This window comes from Paramisgurnus dabryanus, chromosome 17 (genome assembly GCF_030506205.2).
Source record: "Paramisgurnus dabryanus chromosome 17, PD_genome_1.1, whole genome shotgun sequence".
In the NCBI taxonomy this organism is placed as follows: domain Eukaryota; kingdom Metazoa; phylum Chordata; class Actinopteri; order Cypriniformes; family Cobitidae; genus Paramisgurnus; species Paramisgurnus dabryanus.
Window position 1 is genome coordinate 31,284,348 of NC_133353.1, and position 18,956 is coordinate 31,303,303.

Here is an 18,956-nt window from a genome sequence, read left to right on the forward strand (position 1 = left end):
CAAAAAGTTTTGCCGTTGACAGCCGGCCTGGAAGCTGGGAACGTCTTCTCTTAGAAAGCATTTCGAGGTGAGACTTAGGAGCACAGCAGGGTTGTGTAGGTAGGTTGTATTTTTTCCATTAATAGGTCTATTTGTGTATAGTTATCAGGATCCATAGCCAGGGCCGGCGTCAAGGGGTGGGCATTCTTGGCAGTGCCCCCCCAAACAGGTTGTTGTGCCCCCCCTACAAAGTTTTTTATTAATTTAATATATATCAAGTATAATTAAAATAAAGTAAACGTTTCATGACGTGTAATGTAATCAAATGAGGAAAATATAGTTGATATATGTTTTTTTTTTATTAAAATAGACCAGTTTCTCTGATTGGATGTATTGCCGCGTCTCACCCGTCTTACGTCTTTAGCATATTTGTGACTTGATACTAGCAACGTGTTTTTTCGTGGCATTTTATGGATCGTGTAAAATATGGATATTAGAACATTTAGAACGAACCAACACCGCCTGCTCCATCTGCCTTCATGCAAACACAGACTGGCTCAAACTCAGAGATTAGAGGTCGAGGTGGAATTTACAAATCTACAGGACACTGTTTTAAGGAAGTTTAATGTTCGTACACGCCGTCTTCAGCTATTTTAAAGGTAGGTTAGCGTTTTTTAAATTACGTAAGCTTAAATGTGAAGTGTGGCTATAGACCGTTAACAGCATTACGACGTGATTATGGTAAAGCGGCTTTTTTAAAGCTAGGACGCGGTGTGCGCTGCGATATGAAACCCATTCATTTCAATGGCTTGCGCCGCGCGAGGGCGGTTTGTTGTTGCGTTGAGCAAAGCGCGAGCGCAGCGGAGCTCAGCTTGCGCTCATGCCGCGGTCGAAGTTCAATAGTTTTGCGCATACTGTAGTTTGTGGTCTTTTGCACTTTATACGGGAAATGAGCTGACAGTCTGTACCATTTGTATGAGTGTGTGCTTGGACTGTACTGTATTTGTTGTTTTAATGTCTTGTTTTTGCAAGTTATTATTGCAATTGCGTGCCCCCCCGTTGGAAGCCATGTGCACCCCTGTTAGTTATGGTCAGGCGCCGGCTCTGTCCATAGCTTATTTAGGTGCTGATGGTAGGCTACTTGAAGGGCACAAAACAAAGCGCACTTTAGCCTGTTTCATTAGCCCATTCATGACGCTGTTGTGATGTTGAGATAGGTAGGAGATAAAAAATAAAGCACTTTAATTGGAATGATTTTAGCGTGTGTGATTTATGCGTGTGCAGGTACGGGTCGGGTAACACGCCAAATATTAACGGGTCTGGGCGGGTGCGGATTTAATTTTGATATTATCACGAGTAACGGGTCGGATCTGGTGCTGAACTTTGCGAGTATGGGCGGGAGCGGGTCTCCAAAAATGGACCCGTGCAGGACTCTGATTTGTGTGCCCATAGGCGTGCTGGCTTGAAAACGAGGTGTGTTCAGGTGCATTGTTGGCACGTTGCTTTTTTAAGGAAACTAAAATAGACTACGTCATTGATCAGCTTAAACCGCAATATTGGCGCAATATTGTTTTTGTTATTTAAAGAGCGTTAGTATGCACCTATAAATGGGACGACAACGCACGTTTGCTTATGGCACACAATGGATGTGCAGCACCACACAAACATTTTTAAATTATGACAAATTAAAAAATTTAAATCTCTTGGACATAAATGAGGACAGTTTACAGGACTTTAGAAGGCGTGAAGCTGAGATCAGCTTGAAAGTAAGCAGATTTTTTTCTCTTATAAAAAATGCAAAAATATATTGCATTTATTTAGATTTTTTAAATGCTACCCCATGGATTTATTGTATGACTTTAAGTAATTTTTTCAAAACACTCATGGTGCTGTCCCAGTGCTAAATTCACCACACGTTTGTAAATTCTTCTGTTTGTTACAAATAAAGTATTTTTTTACTTATGCAAACCAATTTTTTTAGCATATTTGTAAATTATTCTTATAAAAACCTTTTTGAGATTACAGTGATCTTTTATTTACTTGTAAAAGTGGATTCGGACACACCCTAAATGCCGTGCGCTTTAGACCATTTGCTTAGATTGTTAAAATAGGACCCTTAAACCTAAATCAAAAATGAAAATGAAATCCTAATTTCTAATACTAATCTGATGACTTCAACCTCTTCAAAAGATGTTTAGTGCCAAGAGAGGTCAAACTAAGACTTTTGCCTAAAGAAGACATTGTGTTAATAATAATTGTGCTTTTTAATATTTTGTGCACACATTTTCTGTATTTTCCGTTTGTATCTTAAAGGGATAGTTCACTTTAAAATGAAAATTCTGTCATAATTTTCTCATCCTCACGTTGTTTTAAACCTGTATGAATTTTTTTCTGATAAACACAAAAGAAGATATTTTGAGAAATGATGGTAAACACACAGCAGATAGTGACCATTGACTTCCATAGTAGGAATAAAAAATATGATGGAATTTAATGGGTACCGTCAACTTTGTGCTTATCATAATTTATCAAAATATTTTCTTCATCATTTATCACAATATTTCCAAATCATTTTTTTACTACTATGGAAGTCAATGGAAAATCTGCTGTGTGTTTACCATCATTTCTCAAAATATCTTCTTTTGTGTTCATCAGAAAAAAGAAATTCATACAGGTTTAGAACAACATGAGGATGAGAAAATGATGACAGAATTTTCATTTTAAAGTGAACTATCCCTTTAATAAAGAGAGTGAAATATACATATGGATGGTTATTACAACTTTGCTAAAACAACAAAGCTGGTGTTGGTCTAAGACTTTTGCACAATACTGTATTTTTTATTAGAGAAATTTAAAGAACATTATATGGCATCAGTTCTTCAGTTTCAAATCCTGTCTTATATTTGGAGATCTATTATGTGGAAGGAGGAAGAAATCAAATAATACTCAACTGTTAATCCAAAATAAAGAAAGAAACAAACAAACCTGTGCACCAAAACATAAAAGAACACAAACCCAAATCCATAAAAAATTATTTTTAATTGGCATCTGAAATCTTCCAAACAAACCCAGCTTTATTTACATGTGCAAATTGTATCATGAAAGGGAAGCTTTTAGGGTGGTTGGAGTGTTTTGATTGGCTCTTGTCGGCTACATGTTGACAGGACCAATAGCGGTTGAGTGGCGAGCGCAGCGGGAGAACTGCCTGCCTCGACAGGCGTGTGTGTTGCCTCCTCTCCAACATGGCTTCCACTAGCACGCTCGAGCAGAATACATTCTGATTAGCCATTCTGCGGCTAAATTACCTCAATTCATTCAAATTATTGTTTTGCCTTTTGTTTAAAGGCCAAGATATGTTTGCAAGTTGAACTACCTGTAAACTGTCATTAAATGCTTCAGGGAAATAAGCACGATGCTGAAAAGCATCTTAAGTTGACTAAATGCAAACACTATGTGCCTTTACTGCTAGTGGAAACTGAAATTGCTGTGGTCCAACATTCTGGCCTTCTCATAGACCGCCATCAAAAGTTAATGTATAGTTTAATGATAAGCAATGTGTGGCAGTATAGAAGATAGAAAGAATATGGCTATATATTCTTTTAATTAAATTTACCCCTAATATATCTGCAATTTTGTATAATATTCATATTTATAGTTTTTTTAATACTACATTTACAGTACAGCAATCTTCTTTCATTGCTGTGTAAATGATTAGGTTCTATATATTTTTATAAAATAAAATATATATATATATAATTTATTTTTTTATCACTGAATTAAATTTGACACTGTATTTTAAATCCAGGCTAAAGTTTTATAACCTAATGATGAGAATATGAGCATCAAAGTTAAATTTCACTCATTGATTTTCAATCTTTGACATGACCTTAAGATTATATTTTCACAGATAATGTTATTTTTCATTATGTAATGTGATTTTATGTGGAAAACGATAAACCACAAAAAATAACAAATCATAGCAGGTATCACAATCTCATTGTCATAAAATCAACGCTTATGAGATCCAAAGACATTTTAAGAGTTAAAGGAATAGTCCATTTTCTTAAAAGAAAAATCCAGATAATTTACTCACCACCATGTCATCCAAAATGTTTATGTCTTTCTTTGTTCAGTCGAGAAGAAATTATGTTTTTTGAGGAAAACATTGCAGGATTTTTCTAATTTTAATGGACTTTAATAGAACCCAACACTTAACACTTAACTCAACACGTAACAGTTTTTTTCAACGGAGTTTCAAAGGACTATAAACGATCCCAAACGAGGCATAAGGGTCTTATCTAGCAAAACGATTTTCATTTTTGACAAGAAAAATAACAAATATAAAAATTTAAACCACAATTTCTCGCCTAGATCCGGTCCAGCGCGACCTAACGTAAATGCGTAGTGACGTAGGGAGGTCACGTGTTACATATATAAAACGCACATTTGCGGACCATTGTAAACAATAAACTGACACAAATACATTAATTAGTATCATTCCACATACAACAACGTCGGAACGGTCCTCTTCCAACACACTTGTAAACACTGGGGCGTAGTTTCGCGTTCATCCTCTGTGACCTCTTGACGTCAGGACGTATTGCGTGAGGTCACGCTGACGCTTTCAGGACTGGATCTAGACGAGAAATTGTGGTTTAAAAGTGTATATTTATTTTTCTTGTCAAAAATGAAAATCGTTTTGCTAGATAAGACCCTTATGCCTCCTTTGGGATCGTTTATAGTCCTTTAAAAATCCGTTGGAAAAAAACTGTTACGTGTTGAGTTAAGTGTTAAGTGTTGGTTTCCATTAAAGTCCATTAAGATGAGAAAAATCCTGCAATGTTTTCCTCAAAAAACATAATTTCTTCTCGACTGAACAAAGAAAGACATTAACATCTTGAATGACATGGTGGTGAGTAAATTATCTGGGCCGGGTTTCCCAAAAGCATCGTAAGGCTAAGTTGATCGTAAAAACGATCGTACGAATCATTTTAAAATTACGGGCCGTTTCCCAAAAGCTTCGTAACTTAAGTAGCACTTGAAAATCATTGTAGATCTACGAGTGCTCTGGAGTAATCGTTCATACATAAGTGCATCGTAAGACAGCAGTGTTACAAGGTCACCTGCAGGACAACCAGCAAATTGCTGCAATGACGATAATGTAATGTTTTAAATGTAATGTATATTTATTTATTGGGTTCTTCTTTGTTTATTTGTTTAAATTACTTTAATATAATATATTTAAAATTAAAATGAGAAATCAAATTTAAATTACAATTAAATTAAATTATAATTTTGGTAATAGTTGGTACTATTAAATTGATAAATGGTTTCTACCAATTGCTTCTATAATTAATCTACAGTAAAAAAATAATTGTTTTGAAGTGAAATGGCATCTGATTAAGGAAACCAAATAAATATGTACGGTACAATGCAATAATCCCTAATAATGAATAAACATAAAAACTAATAATAATAATAATAATCTAAACTATTACATAAAATGCAGAAGGCATTTCGCAGTGGGACGAGTCCTAACTACATACGGAAAAGAATATTTCATTATGCACAAATTATTAAAACATTTTAATAATTTTAAACAAATAATTGTTTAATGACTATATTTTATAATATTTAGTCATCAAACAATAATGAAAAATATTATAAAAAAACATTAGTGCACATCAGCTGAAGATCATTAGCCTAAACAAGCTTCTGCTACAAATTCGAGTCTTTCTATTGGTGTCATTTCAGCACTTGACAAACGGATAGCGACTCGTAAGTAGCACTTAAAACCCAGCTGCGAGCGATCGTTTAACGTGCATCTTTGGGAAACGCACGTAAATGAACAACGAATGTTCGTTAAGTAGCTCGTAAAAAGCGCTCTTAAGAGCTAAGTTCAATCGTTATCGGGAAACCCGGCCCTGGATTTTTCTTTTAAGAAAATGGACTATTCCTTTAACTGTGTAATACCGCTGGAAAACAGCTTAGATTTTGTTTGAGACTCAATTTAAAACTTACTGTACAACTCCAAGTTTTTAACCAACCTTAAAGTACAAATCTTGTTAGGTTTCATCCTGTTATTTATTTATTTATTTATTTTTGCTGTTGTAAACTGTAAATTATAATTAATAGAGTGTAAGTACCTGATCTTGACCAGAGCACATTCTCAAAAGTCTGGTTTAAAGTTTTTATAAAAATACCTTTTTTAAATCCCAACACAAGCATATAATATTTTTTAAAGTTACAGAGTTGAAAGGTGCTGCATAACAGGAATGACCCGATCATTATCACCTTGGCGCATAAAAGTTTGTGCATGCTGCTTAAAATTCACGTAGTTATTAATCCCACGCTTCTTACTCTTCAGTGTGCCACTTGTATTTTTATCTACTTTCTCTGTTGCAATTATGTTGATCCAGGCACAGCCAAACATCCTGTCAGTGCGCTTCACGGGAGCCAACCCGTGGTTACTCTAAATTTATCCGGCGAATAAAGATTTTACGAATGCAACAGACTGAGCAGAGACCCAGCAGAGAGAGCGTAGGTCATATTTTCACAAAATGTTGCTCTTTTTAATTACTAGTCGAGATCGTCCGAGATCAACATTTATTGGCCTGCTCATTCTTGTTTTCTTTTTTTTCACTTTGTTTTTCTCCAGATATACCAATTACAAACCATAGAAGAAATCAGCTACCTGTACATACAGTAGAAAACCAAATGGCATACAAAATCAGCGTTAAAGAGAACGTTCATCCAAAGATATACAGCATGGTTTACTCGCTCTCATGTTTGTTCCAAACCCATTCCCTTTCTGACCCTGTCTGTGAAACCCAGGCTAAAATAATGAAAATATGAGATGAGGAGCACTTTGATTTCACTCATTAATTTAAATCTTTGATATGATCTTACTCAATAATAGTCAGTATTATTTTTTCACAGCCTGTTCTTTACATTATGTAGGATGATTTTATGTAGAAAACAGCAAATCACAAAAAAAGCTTAACCCATTTTTTACAGGCATACTGTAAGAAACATTTTAACAAAAAAATGTCACTATTGGCAGTACCCTTTTATGAAGTACACATCTGGACCTAAAGAGTCCATATAAGTACCACAGTAAGTTTATACATTTTAAAGGACCTTTCAATAGGGTACTGCCCCAGTGATGGCTTGGGACCATTTCTTGACAATTTTTTCTGATAGTCAGGGTCACATGGAGCACGAAGGGAGATATTTTGAAGAATGCACTGGTTGTTCTTATATGCTAACTTCTATGCTAACGTTTTCTGTGCTAACTAACTAAAGTTAATGATGACTAAAGGATTCAAACTTTATAAATGACATGAAGAACGTAGAAGACAGCTGCTGTCTTTTTCTACGCACTGCTCTTCTGTTATGCATTGCGCCGCTATATGCGTGCCAGCTCTTTTAATTCATTTCATATATATTATAAATATGCTTAACTGGCTGAAATCAGGGAAACTGTCAAGTGTGGGACGTATTATGATAAAGTTGTTAGTCACGAAGGAGGAGAGGGACCAAGAGAGAGAGACTTTTTAATGGCAAAAATAGAAATAATGAAATGTGACGAGACATGGGTACGTCTAATGCACAGGATACGCGAGAAATGTGTTTTCATGCATGGTAAAGAGACCGGCAATGAATTATATAATAAAATACATAAATACTTACAAAGACACTGTAGAGAACTTATTAAAAGCTTCCATTTAATTTTGTTTTAAACTTGAGCTGTTAAGAAAAGGCTTTCGTGAATGTTGGGTCTGCACATTACGCACGCATCTAGAAGGAGAGCGCATTGGTAAACATGAGGAAACTCTCATATATCATCTATTAGCTGACGGCAGTAAGTGTACGTTGTTTACCATAGTAAACTCGAATGGCATCTAAATATCACAGTGGTTAAACGCATACACGGGGGCGTGCATCATCTACGCTGAGCGTAGCTGCGTCTGTTCGTAGATTCAGATGGTGCAACATGCGTAAATATTTTTCACAATGTCAGACGTAGCTAAGCTCGACACCCAACTTCTTAACGTCCGGCTGTTGCAACCGGCCCCTGGTTATTTGCGCATGATTAAACGTGAGTCTTTAAAAACAAATAGTTTTAGCGTTTTTTTTTTGAAGTGGGGATTGGGGGTGCGCCAACACGGTTGGGGCATAGAAGGGGGTGCGCAGGAAAAAAGTTTGGGAACCCCTGTTCTATGGCATCGCAGAGGTTTTCAGAGGTCCTCTAATGTACACAAAGTATTTATTTAATAAAATATTACATTTTTTTAATTTATTAATTTATTTACATTTATCTGTTAAGCAACTAAAACTTACTGTTTTAAAGTGCCTGTGTCCTAGACAGACTATGTGATCTGTGCATAGGAAGTGCTAGCCCTGACTTAATACAGAAGACTTTTCACAAGACTTTTTTAATATGTCAAATAAAACTTTGGTCTCCCCAGAGTACATATGTGAAGTTTTAGCTCAGAATACCATATAGATAATTTATTATAGCATATTTAAATTGCCACTTTGTGAGCAAAAATTTGGTGTTTTTGGGTGTCCTTTTAAATACAAATGAGTTGATCTGTGCACTAAATGGCAGTGCCATGGTTGGATAGTGCAGATTAAGGGGCGGTATTATCCCCTTCTGACATCACAAGAGGAGCCACATTTCAATGACCTACTTTTTCACATACTTGTAGAGAATGGTTTACCGAAGCTAAGTTACTGGGTTGAGTTTTTTTCACATTTTCTAGGTTGATAAAAGCACTGAGGACCCAATTATAGCACTTAAACATGAACAAAGTCTGATTTGGATGATATGTCCCCTTTAATAAAATATGTGCTGGACCACAATTGCAAGAATTTTCCTCAGAGAAAAGTGATGTGATAATCAAATGGCCGTCTCATCTCCCTCGGGTGTCGTCATAATGAATAACCATTGACCTGACATTTGTGGTAGAACTCAACTGTTACTTTACAGTGAAATCAGCTGTCGAGTGTGTCATCGAGAAGTGTTACTCCAGGCTCCCGAAGGCCCGTCAAAGAGAATGTGCGCATCTGGGTGAATTAATCACCTGATACGTCTTGTCACAGATATGCACAGATAGAGGCAAACTCACATAGACTTGGCAAAATGACTGGGAGGGTGTCAGTCTCCTTCATCTCTTTGGAGTAGACTTCACTCAATTACCTGCAAGAGCACAGGCAGAATAAGCGAAGGGGGAAGGCCTGCCAAGTGTTTTTAGAAACACTTTAGCAGTGTCAAACACGATAACTCCATCGCTTCCTCAGCGAAGCAACTCCGGTTTTCACACCGGGTGCGACATTAAAACTTGGATGCGCATCAACTTATCCAGAGTGGTAAATGAGATGATTCTGAGACTAAAATAAGGAGTCAGAAATGGTACACGAATCGCAATCGGGGTAAGTCACATCTCTCCTATTTATAAAGAAGACGACTGCTGGTATATAATTGCATATAGGGGCATGACAAAATGTTAAAGTAACAGAAATCAGTGGCGGCCCGTGACTGCTCATCCGAGGGGCGCAAATTCAAAATGTGTCGTGTGTTGCTCGTTTTTTCAAAATATGTGTTTGTTGAGTCATGTGAACCATGTGCATCACGTGTTTTGTCAAAATAAGTGTCTGCTGCACATGCGTCAAAACCATTTATAATTAAAGAGACGCTCACGTTCACAAAATGCACGCAAGACACTCCCTTAACAGTAAACTCTGATTATGCGAGTATCTGGCAAATGCGAGCGTCTCTTTTATCATAAACCCTTTATTTGCGTCTGCTGCAGGCACTTATTTTGACAAGACACGTGATGCACACAGGTTCACTCGACGTGCAGAACACATATTTTGAAATTATGAACCACACACATGACGGACTACATACATGTTGCATCGAGCGCCCTCGAAAAAAGAAGTCACTGGCCGCCACTGCCAGAAATAAAATAAAAAATAAAAAGTGTATTTGGCGGTCGTCACATTGCATTGGAATATAAACAGAATTACCGTAGATTAAAAATGGCGGCATGCCAACTCCATGTCAGTAAGTCAGTCGATCATTGGTTCCTGCGTTTGCCATGACTGCATTTTTTTTTAATATGAATATAAAGAATAGTCACAAAAATCGTGACACCAATGATTGTCCTACTTAACGATTTGTATACAGATGTTTTAACGTATCGTTTCACTTCAAAAGACATTTATTAACCCATTGGAGCGATATGGATTCCTTTTTGATGATGGATGGGATTCAGGAAGAGCCAGGATACTTTTTAATATAACTCTGATTGTTTTCGCCTGAGATCATACATCTAAGATGGCATTAAGTTGACTAAATTATGAAGTATTTTTACCTGACAGGACGACTTCCACCAGGTCTCCCTCCATGATTTCGGCGGCGCACCTCACCAGCTGCAGAATGTTGTCCGAGTTCGGATCATGCCGGAACAGAAGAATCTTATCATACATCCCATAGAAGCCACATTCCGGGAACTGTGACAGAGAAGAAACGATATCTGTCAGGTGTTAATAAAGATGATGGTGAAGACCATTCTGGCCATGTGCTGCTGTGCGGTTTGTGATGTTAGCCCACATGAAACGATTGCTCATCTACTCAGGCAAAAATAATCTAAAAGCCCTGCCCACATGTTCAACTGACGGGAAACAACGTATACTTCACGCTGTTCATCCGGTTCTTCAAAAATACTTTGCCCATTCCCAAAGGCGAAGCTTACTCATGAAAACAACACATTTATAGCACTGAAAACTTTCTTCTTGACTGCTCCTAAACAGTTTTACGAACAGCAGCCTCACAATCAATTCAATGTCAAAAGAAAGAGCAACATATTGACTGGCCCGCGTAGACCGCTGGGGAAATGGCTCACTAGCCTCGTTCCCTATTGATCCCTGCTGGGTTGAGTTGCAGCAACACTCAGAGACGGCCTGGATGTAATGGCAATTCAAACCTGCACAGTTCACAAAGGGAACTCGCATCCGAGCTATTTAAGTTTTATTACGCCACAAACAAAGACAACGCATATAAAAACTATTCTGCCTGTCACAAATCATTTGTTTTTAAACAGTTAATACATAGTATGCACCGTACACAAAGAACAGGATTGTAAAATAAACTATTCTGTAAGCACTAGCAAAATGAATGTATGGCTTGTTGCCGTGGACCACAACACCATTCATAAGGGTCAATTTTTTGAAATTGACATTTATTAATCAAAAAAGATGAATAAAAGCTGAATAAATAAGCTTTCCGCTGCTGTATGGTATAGGATAGGGCAATATGTTGTTGAGATACAACTATTTGAAAATCTGGAATCAAAGGGTGCAAAAATCTAAATATTGAGAAAATTGCCTTTAAAGTTGTCCAAATGAAGTTCTTAGCAACACATATTACTAATGATAAATACATTTTTGATACATTTTAGTAGAAAATGTCCAAAATATCTTTATGGACCATGATCTTTACTTAATATCATAATGATTTTTGGCATTAGAAAATCAATAATTTTGACCCATGTATTGTTGGCTATTTATGGGTCACAATATTAATGTTTAAAATGCCATCTAGGGAATGATATGGTGGAAGAACGCTTAATTCTAAATAAATAAATAAATGCCTAAATAAATGTAGGCAAACACCATCCTCGAACAACTTTTAGGAGGTTTTCTGCCTCTTTCGGGACTAATGAAATGTTTGAATATATAAAATAATAGTCATTCACTGGTCGTGTGACTGTCAAAATTTCTTTGAATTGAAATTGTTTACGCTTAAATGACTATTATTGAGAACTACACAAATCTACTTATTTTGTGTAGGCCTATGTGTCTGCTTCGTAACTTTAAAAAATCCTGTTTCAAAAAAGACAAAAACAAAATGCCTCTAGTGGACATTCATCGAAAGATGCAGTGATTTATGACCCTGGATCACAAAGGGTCGTACGGGTATATTTGTAGCAATAATCAACAATACACTTTAGGGTCACAATTATTGATTTTTGTTGTATGCCAAAAAATATTAGGATATTAAAGCAACACTAAAGAGTTTTTGCTCTTTGCTCCCCCTACAGGTTAGAAGTGGAATTGTCAATTACCACTGTCGTATATACTGCAGCATAGCTGGCTCTGATTGGATTGAAGGTCTGCCGTAAAGCAAGTTTTTGAAGTTTTCACTCGAACTACAGGATCGCGACCCAACGGTTGGAAACTTCTTTAGTGCGGTATTGGCTGATAGAGGGCTGCAAAGCGAATGTGATCCGAGTGATTGAAACTTTTTTGGAAACGTAATTTTAAGGTAAAAAAAACTCTTTGGTGTTGCTTTAAGATCATGTTCCATGAAGATATTTTGTAAATATATATATATATATTTTGTGATTGGATCCAGTTGCTAAGGACAACTTTAAAAGCGATTTTCTCAATATTTCGATTTTTTTTTTGCACCCTTAGATTCCAATTTTTTATTCAATAGTTGTATCTCTGACAAATATTGTCCTACCATACATTAATATAAAGAAATTCAACTATCAGATTTATGTATAAATCTCAATTTAAAAAATTTGATGCTTATGATTGGTTTTGTGGTCCAGGGTCATACCTGGAGTGACGTATTTCAGGTTATGCAAAAATGTAGGCAGAGAAAGCAACTGTGGGAATAAAAAATGCATCTATCCAAGATATCTGGATGCTAACAGACTGTGATAGCATATGATGATAATCAGGCTACAGGTTAACAGACTGCTAATCATTTGCCTTGTTTCCAGTCCAGCTTAATATCCATATCACATTTACAGTATACACGAATCCAAGCTTCTCACTGTATAACGTGCCATTTACAGTCCGAAGAGCATTTGATCATACGTGTTTTAAGCTTATTTCAAACCAGAACAGTGGTTCGTTGAAAACAGAGACGAATCCATCACTGTAAGCAACCCGGCAGAGGAGCTCACCTCCGAACGCCCACAAGAGATGTGCACTGCACCAAAACGTGTTGTTAGCGTATCATTCAGTCACTGAGTAAAATTCACCAAGGTGACAGACTCGCATGTTAAAAGCATAGCGCTGCGAGCACAGATTCAACAGCTTTTTCAAAAGCATGAAAAAATTTGATTCGGGCATCGAACGCAGATGTTCCTGATATTCACATGTTTGAAATTGATGCAAATTGTGCAAGCCACAGAATAAATGTTTTTGCTTTTCTTTCTTTTTTCTGTTTTGCTATTTAATTGTGCTCATTCGTTCCCTTCTTTAATGAACGCTACACAATGAAGAAACACAGAAGCAAGTGTGCTTTTGAGGTCACCATGACAGCAGCCTCACTGTAACAGTGTGGGTTGTCATGGCAGCGGACACCCAAGGCTCTTTCCTGATTGAGTACCATTCGTTTGTTTGGCACAAATGGATGCACATATATCTGCTGCATGTCTGAACCATCAAAGCTGGAGACACACCGATCCTTGTCATTAACCCCTTGGGAGATGTCTGGCTCCGATCGGTGGAATCCACTGACAATAACTCTATGTTATTGCCTCTTAGAGGGCTGCCCAGACCTCCGTGCTTGATGGTCTTTCATGACTGTCATTTTCTGCCATCTCGCTGTATGTGTTTTACAGATGACAGGCTAGAGCGCCGAGAAGAACATCAATTTGGATGTTGTCTTCCCTTTAAAACCACTGGTTGCTGAAGCTGGTCGTCAGGGTGGAGCGAGCACTTGCGTGTGCGGAAAGAGGCAGGTATGTTGGGGAAAAACTGGATGGGGATGGAAAGCGAGCGAGCGAGCACTCAAAGCTTGTAAGAAGTGAATCATCTGTATTAACTGTCAGCCCCCACTCGCCCACGCCGTACCAGACTCAATGCCCTGCTTTTAACGCCAAGCCACAGTTCCTTCCTCTCAGCACCATTTTGACATCTTAATAAACCTAAGCCCTTTCATTACTTAAATTATATAAACGTGTCTTCATATTGTTATACACGCATTGTATTACATATATTCATAATATGTGTTCTATTGCAATTATAAGTGTTGCTTGTATTAAATAGATTTTTATATCAATGCACTGTGAAAAGTAAATATATGCTGTTCTTACCCACTTTGTGAGAAGACTATTTTCACTCATTTAACCTGAAAATTGTTATTTGCAAGCATTGTATTCATGCAAATTAGGATTATGACATTCTGCAGTGTTATTATAGTCTCAGGCTATTATTCACTCAGAACTGCGTGCATGAAGTTTGATGCTGTTCTGTGACGTCAAACACTGTGATTTGTCAAACGTGGCTGGAGCACAACAGACAATATCATTTTAATGTAAAATTAAGGGACTCTTTTGTATCACTTCACATTAGAAAAGATTCTGGGGCACTACATTAAAAATTACATTAAGAATTCAGCCAACTCACAGGACTATGTACGTATTTTACGTGGTTGCTAATTCGAATAAATTCATATTGAATCTTCCAAAAACATACAAATATTAGAAAAAATACAGTAATAAAACCTCATCTCGAAACCCCATTCATCCATCTCACAGGAATTTGTTCATATTTTTCAGAGGTGGCTAATTCGTATAAATTTGTACAGAGTGAATCGTACAAAAACATACAATTATTAGAAAAATACAGTAATAAAACCCCATCTCGAAACCCCATTCAGCCATCTTACAGAAATTCGTCCGCATTTTTTAGAGGTGGCTAATTCGTATAAATTTGTACAGAGTGAATCGTACAAAAACATACAAATATTAGAAAAAAATACAGTAATAAAACACCATCTCAAAACGCTATTTAGCCATCTCACAGGAATTTGTTCATATTTTTCAGAGGTGGCTAATTCGTATAAATTTGTACGAAGTGAATTGTATAAAAACATACAATTATTAGAAAAAATAACGCCATAAAACCCCATCTTGAAACCCCATTGAGCCATCTTATGGGAATTTGTTCGCATTTTTCAAAAGTGGCAAATTCGAATTAATTTGTATGAAGTGAATCGTACAAAAACATACAATTATTAGAACAAAATACAGGAATAAAACACCATCTCGAAACCCCATTCAGCCATCTTACGGGAATTTGTGCGCATTTTTCAGAGGTGGCTAATTCGTATAAATTTGTACGAAGTGAATCGTACAAAAACATACAATTATTTAAAAAAATACAGTAATAAAACCTGATCTCGAAACCCCATTCATCCATCTCACAGGAATTTGTTCATATGTTTCTGAGGTGGCTAATTCGTATAAATTTGTACGAAGTAAATCGTACAAAAACATACAAATATAAAAAAATACAGTAATAAAACACCATCTTGAAACCCTATTTAGCCATCTCACAGGAATTTGTTCATATTTTTCTGAGGTGGCTAATTCGTATACATTTGTACGAAGTGAATTGTACAAAAACATACAATTATTAGAAAAAAAAACGCCATAAAACCCCATCTTGAAACCCCATTGAGCCATTTTACGGGAATTTGTTCGCATTTTTCAAAGGTGGCTAATTCGAATAAATTTGTATGAAGTGAATCGTACAAAAACATACAATTATTAGAACAAAATACAGGAATAAAACACCATCTCGAAACCCCATTCAGCCATCTTACGGGAATTTGTGCGCATTTTTCAGAGGTGGCTAATTCATATAAATTTGTAGGAAGTAAATCGTACAAAAACATAAAATTATTTGAAAAAATACAGTAATAAAACCTCATCTCGAAACCCCATTAATCCATCTCACAGGAATTTGTTCGTATTTTTCAGAGGTGGCTAATTCGTATAAATTTGTACGAAATAAATCCTACAAAAACATACAAATATTTAAAAAAATACAGTAATAAAACACCATCTTGAAACCCTATTTAGCCATCTCACAGGAATTTGTTCATATTTTTCTGAGGTGGCTAATTCGTATACATTTGTACGAAGTGAATTGTACTAAAACATACAATTATTAGAAAAAAAAATGCCATAAAACCCCATCTTGAAACCCCATTGAGCCATTTTACGGGAATTTGTTCGCATTTTTCAAAGGTGGCTAATTCGAATAAATTTGTATGAAGTGAATCGTAAAATAACATAAAATTATTTGAAAAAATACAGTAATAAAACCTCATCTCAAAACCCCATTCATCCATCTCACAGGAATTAGTTTGTATTTTTCAGAGGTGGCTAATTGGTATAAATTTGTACGAAGTGAATCATACAAAAACATACAATTATTAGAAAAATACAGTAATAAAACCCCATCTCGAAACCTCGTTCAGCCATCTTACAGAAATTTGTCCGCATTTTTTAGAGGTGGCTAATTCGTATTAGTTTGTATGAAGTGAATCGTTTAAAAACATACAATTATTTTAAAAAAAATACGGTAAAAAAACCATCTCGAAACCCCATTCAGCCATATTATGGGTACTTGTACATATTTTACGAGGTGGATAATTCATATAAGTGAATCATACAACAACATACATTTATTAGAAAAAATACAGTAATAAAACCCCATCTCGAAACCCCAGTCAGCCATCTTACGGGAATTTGTTCACATTTTACAAGGCGGCTAATTCGTATGAGTGAATCATACAAAAACATACGATTATTACAAAAAATACATCCAAACCATCTTGAAACCCCATGCAGCCATCTCACAGGAATTTGTACGTATTTTACAATGTGGCAAATCCGTATAAATTTGTACAGAGTGAATCGTACAAAAACATATAATTACTAGAAAAAATACAGTAATAAAACCCCATCTCAAAACTCATTTAGCCATCTCGCGGGAATTTTTACATATTTTACGATGTGGCTAATTCATATGAGTAAATCATACAAAAACATATGATTATTAGAAAAAATACAGTAATAAAACCCATTTCAAAACCTCATTCAGCCATCTCGCGGAAATGTGTAAGTATTTTAAAGGTGGCTAATTCATATGTAAATCGTACAAAAACATACAATTATTAGAAAAAATACAGTAATAAAAACCCATCTCAAAACCCCATGCAGCCATCTTATGGGTATTTGTTCATATTTTACGAGGTGGATAATTCATATGAGTGAATCATACAAAAACATACATTTATTAGAAAAAATACAGTAATAAAACCTCATCTCGAAAACCCCATTCAGCCATCTCGCAGGAATGTGTAAGTACTTTCCAAGGTGACGAATTCGTACAAATTCGTATAAAATAAATCATACAAAAACATACTATTACAGTAATAAAATCCCATCTTGAAACCCCATTCAACCATCTCACAGGAATTTGTACACATTTTACAAGGTGGAAAATTTGTATAATTCATACATAAAAAATTAGAAATTTTGATTAGAAAGTATTGTATTTGAAAAAATTCAATAATGAAACCCCACCACTCAACTTAAAATTTGGGGTGAAAGCAAATCGTACAAAAACGTAACGGCATGTATACTAAAAAGAACTTACTATAAAAGATACAGTATGTGATGATATCTAACTCCATAATTAATGCCAGGAAAAAAGCAGTGAGGGAGAGACTTAATCTGATAATGTGTGTCCACCTAGTGCATTAGGTAAAACAATTTCAGCGCAAAGTTTGTGGGTTCGATTCCTAGAAAGCATGCATATGGATAAAATGTATAGCTTAAAATGCACTGCACTGTAAATCACTTTGGATTAAAATGTCTGCCACATGCAATGATGAGAAAATAGAAATATAAGACTTAAGAGAAAGAGCCATTCATACGGTACTAAAGTCCGAGCAGGGTGGTTTGTATCCTCATGCAATACTGTATACTAAAAGCATTCAGTGCACAGCGTGAGTCCAGTGTTGCATCTCATTAACAAAGAACTCGGCTTTCTTGAAACTGTTATGTGTCATATTTGACATAACAGAGATTATTGGAAAGGATGTTGTTATGCTTTAATTGTTGGGAATACAGGACGATGGCTATACAGCATCATTATTATATAACAACATTTTCTGGCATCTAATGAATTTCAAGACTTTCTAGAGTTTTAAAAACTTGATTTCCCGGTAAGTTCAGAGTGCTTAAATGTAATAAACTCATCACTGTGACTTGTAACTTTAGCATTGCAATTCGCTGTGTTTCTTTTAAATGTGAGAATTTGCAAGCAGGGTGTGGAATAATAATACTATGACTTTCCCAGTGATAGATGCTGTGGGCCTACTTAAAGTCCCAGCATGCACTGTGACATGAATGAATTATGCGGATTAGTGTTTGTTTTGCCGTTTTTGCTCCTTTTGCTTACGCTGTTGTTGTCGTGTTTGTTGTCGCTTTCAGTTATTTGTCATGTGGTGAATATAAACTCATCTTTTTACTTGTAACCATTGTGGTAAGTGTGTTTTGTGCTAATGGCCATTTGTGTCTAGATTTCAAGTTATTGCTTACTTGGTCCTAATTTCACTAGGATTTCAAGTTCTTGCTTTTCTACTATTTGAATCATCAGCATCGTCAGATATTAACCCATGTATTCGGCAGCATACCTGTAGATGTTTAATACATATAACAATCTGACTATGGAAATGCATCATAATACTTACCAATTGGCACAGCACATACAGTATCGGTACATATAAGGCCTGTTGTTGCACATCTACCAGAACCCCAAGCACACCACAATCTAGAGAGAACCAGTCAATGCCCCTAAACAGCATGAACTGTAACCACCATCAGTCAATAGGTCTGTCCAAGCCATGTGTAGTCTGCAGGTTAGTAGCTGCTAGCTGTGCTGTAACAGCCACTGATCAATACTATTGGAGCATTGCTCCTCTATTTATACACTGCGTACACATACAGACACACGAGGAAACAAGCGTCTGCACTCTTTGCCAAAGATATGGCTCATGTATCCAGATATTTTAGACAAAGTTCATGTTGATCTGTTCTATCTACTCTTATAGGAAAAATTAGGGGAATATGTTCAGAAATCAGGAACAA

The 18,956-nt window shown here is 36.1% G+C and overlaps 1 protein-coding gene across 1 annotated transcript in view; it reads right to left on the bottom strand.

Annotated features, from left to right (window-relative positions):
- The window catches only part of prkd1 (protein kinase D1), a 61,378-nt gene that overhangs the window by 27,609 nt on the left and 14,813 nt on the right, over nucleotides 1–18,956 (bottom strand). Inside the window, exon 2 of the mRNA XM_065288301.2 lies at nucleotides 10,362–10,500. Within this exon, the coding sequence (XP_065144373.1) occupies nucleotides 10,362–10,500 (139 nt within the window). The remainder of the gene's footprint in view (nucleotides 1–10,361; nucleotides 10,501–18,956) is intronic.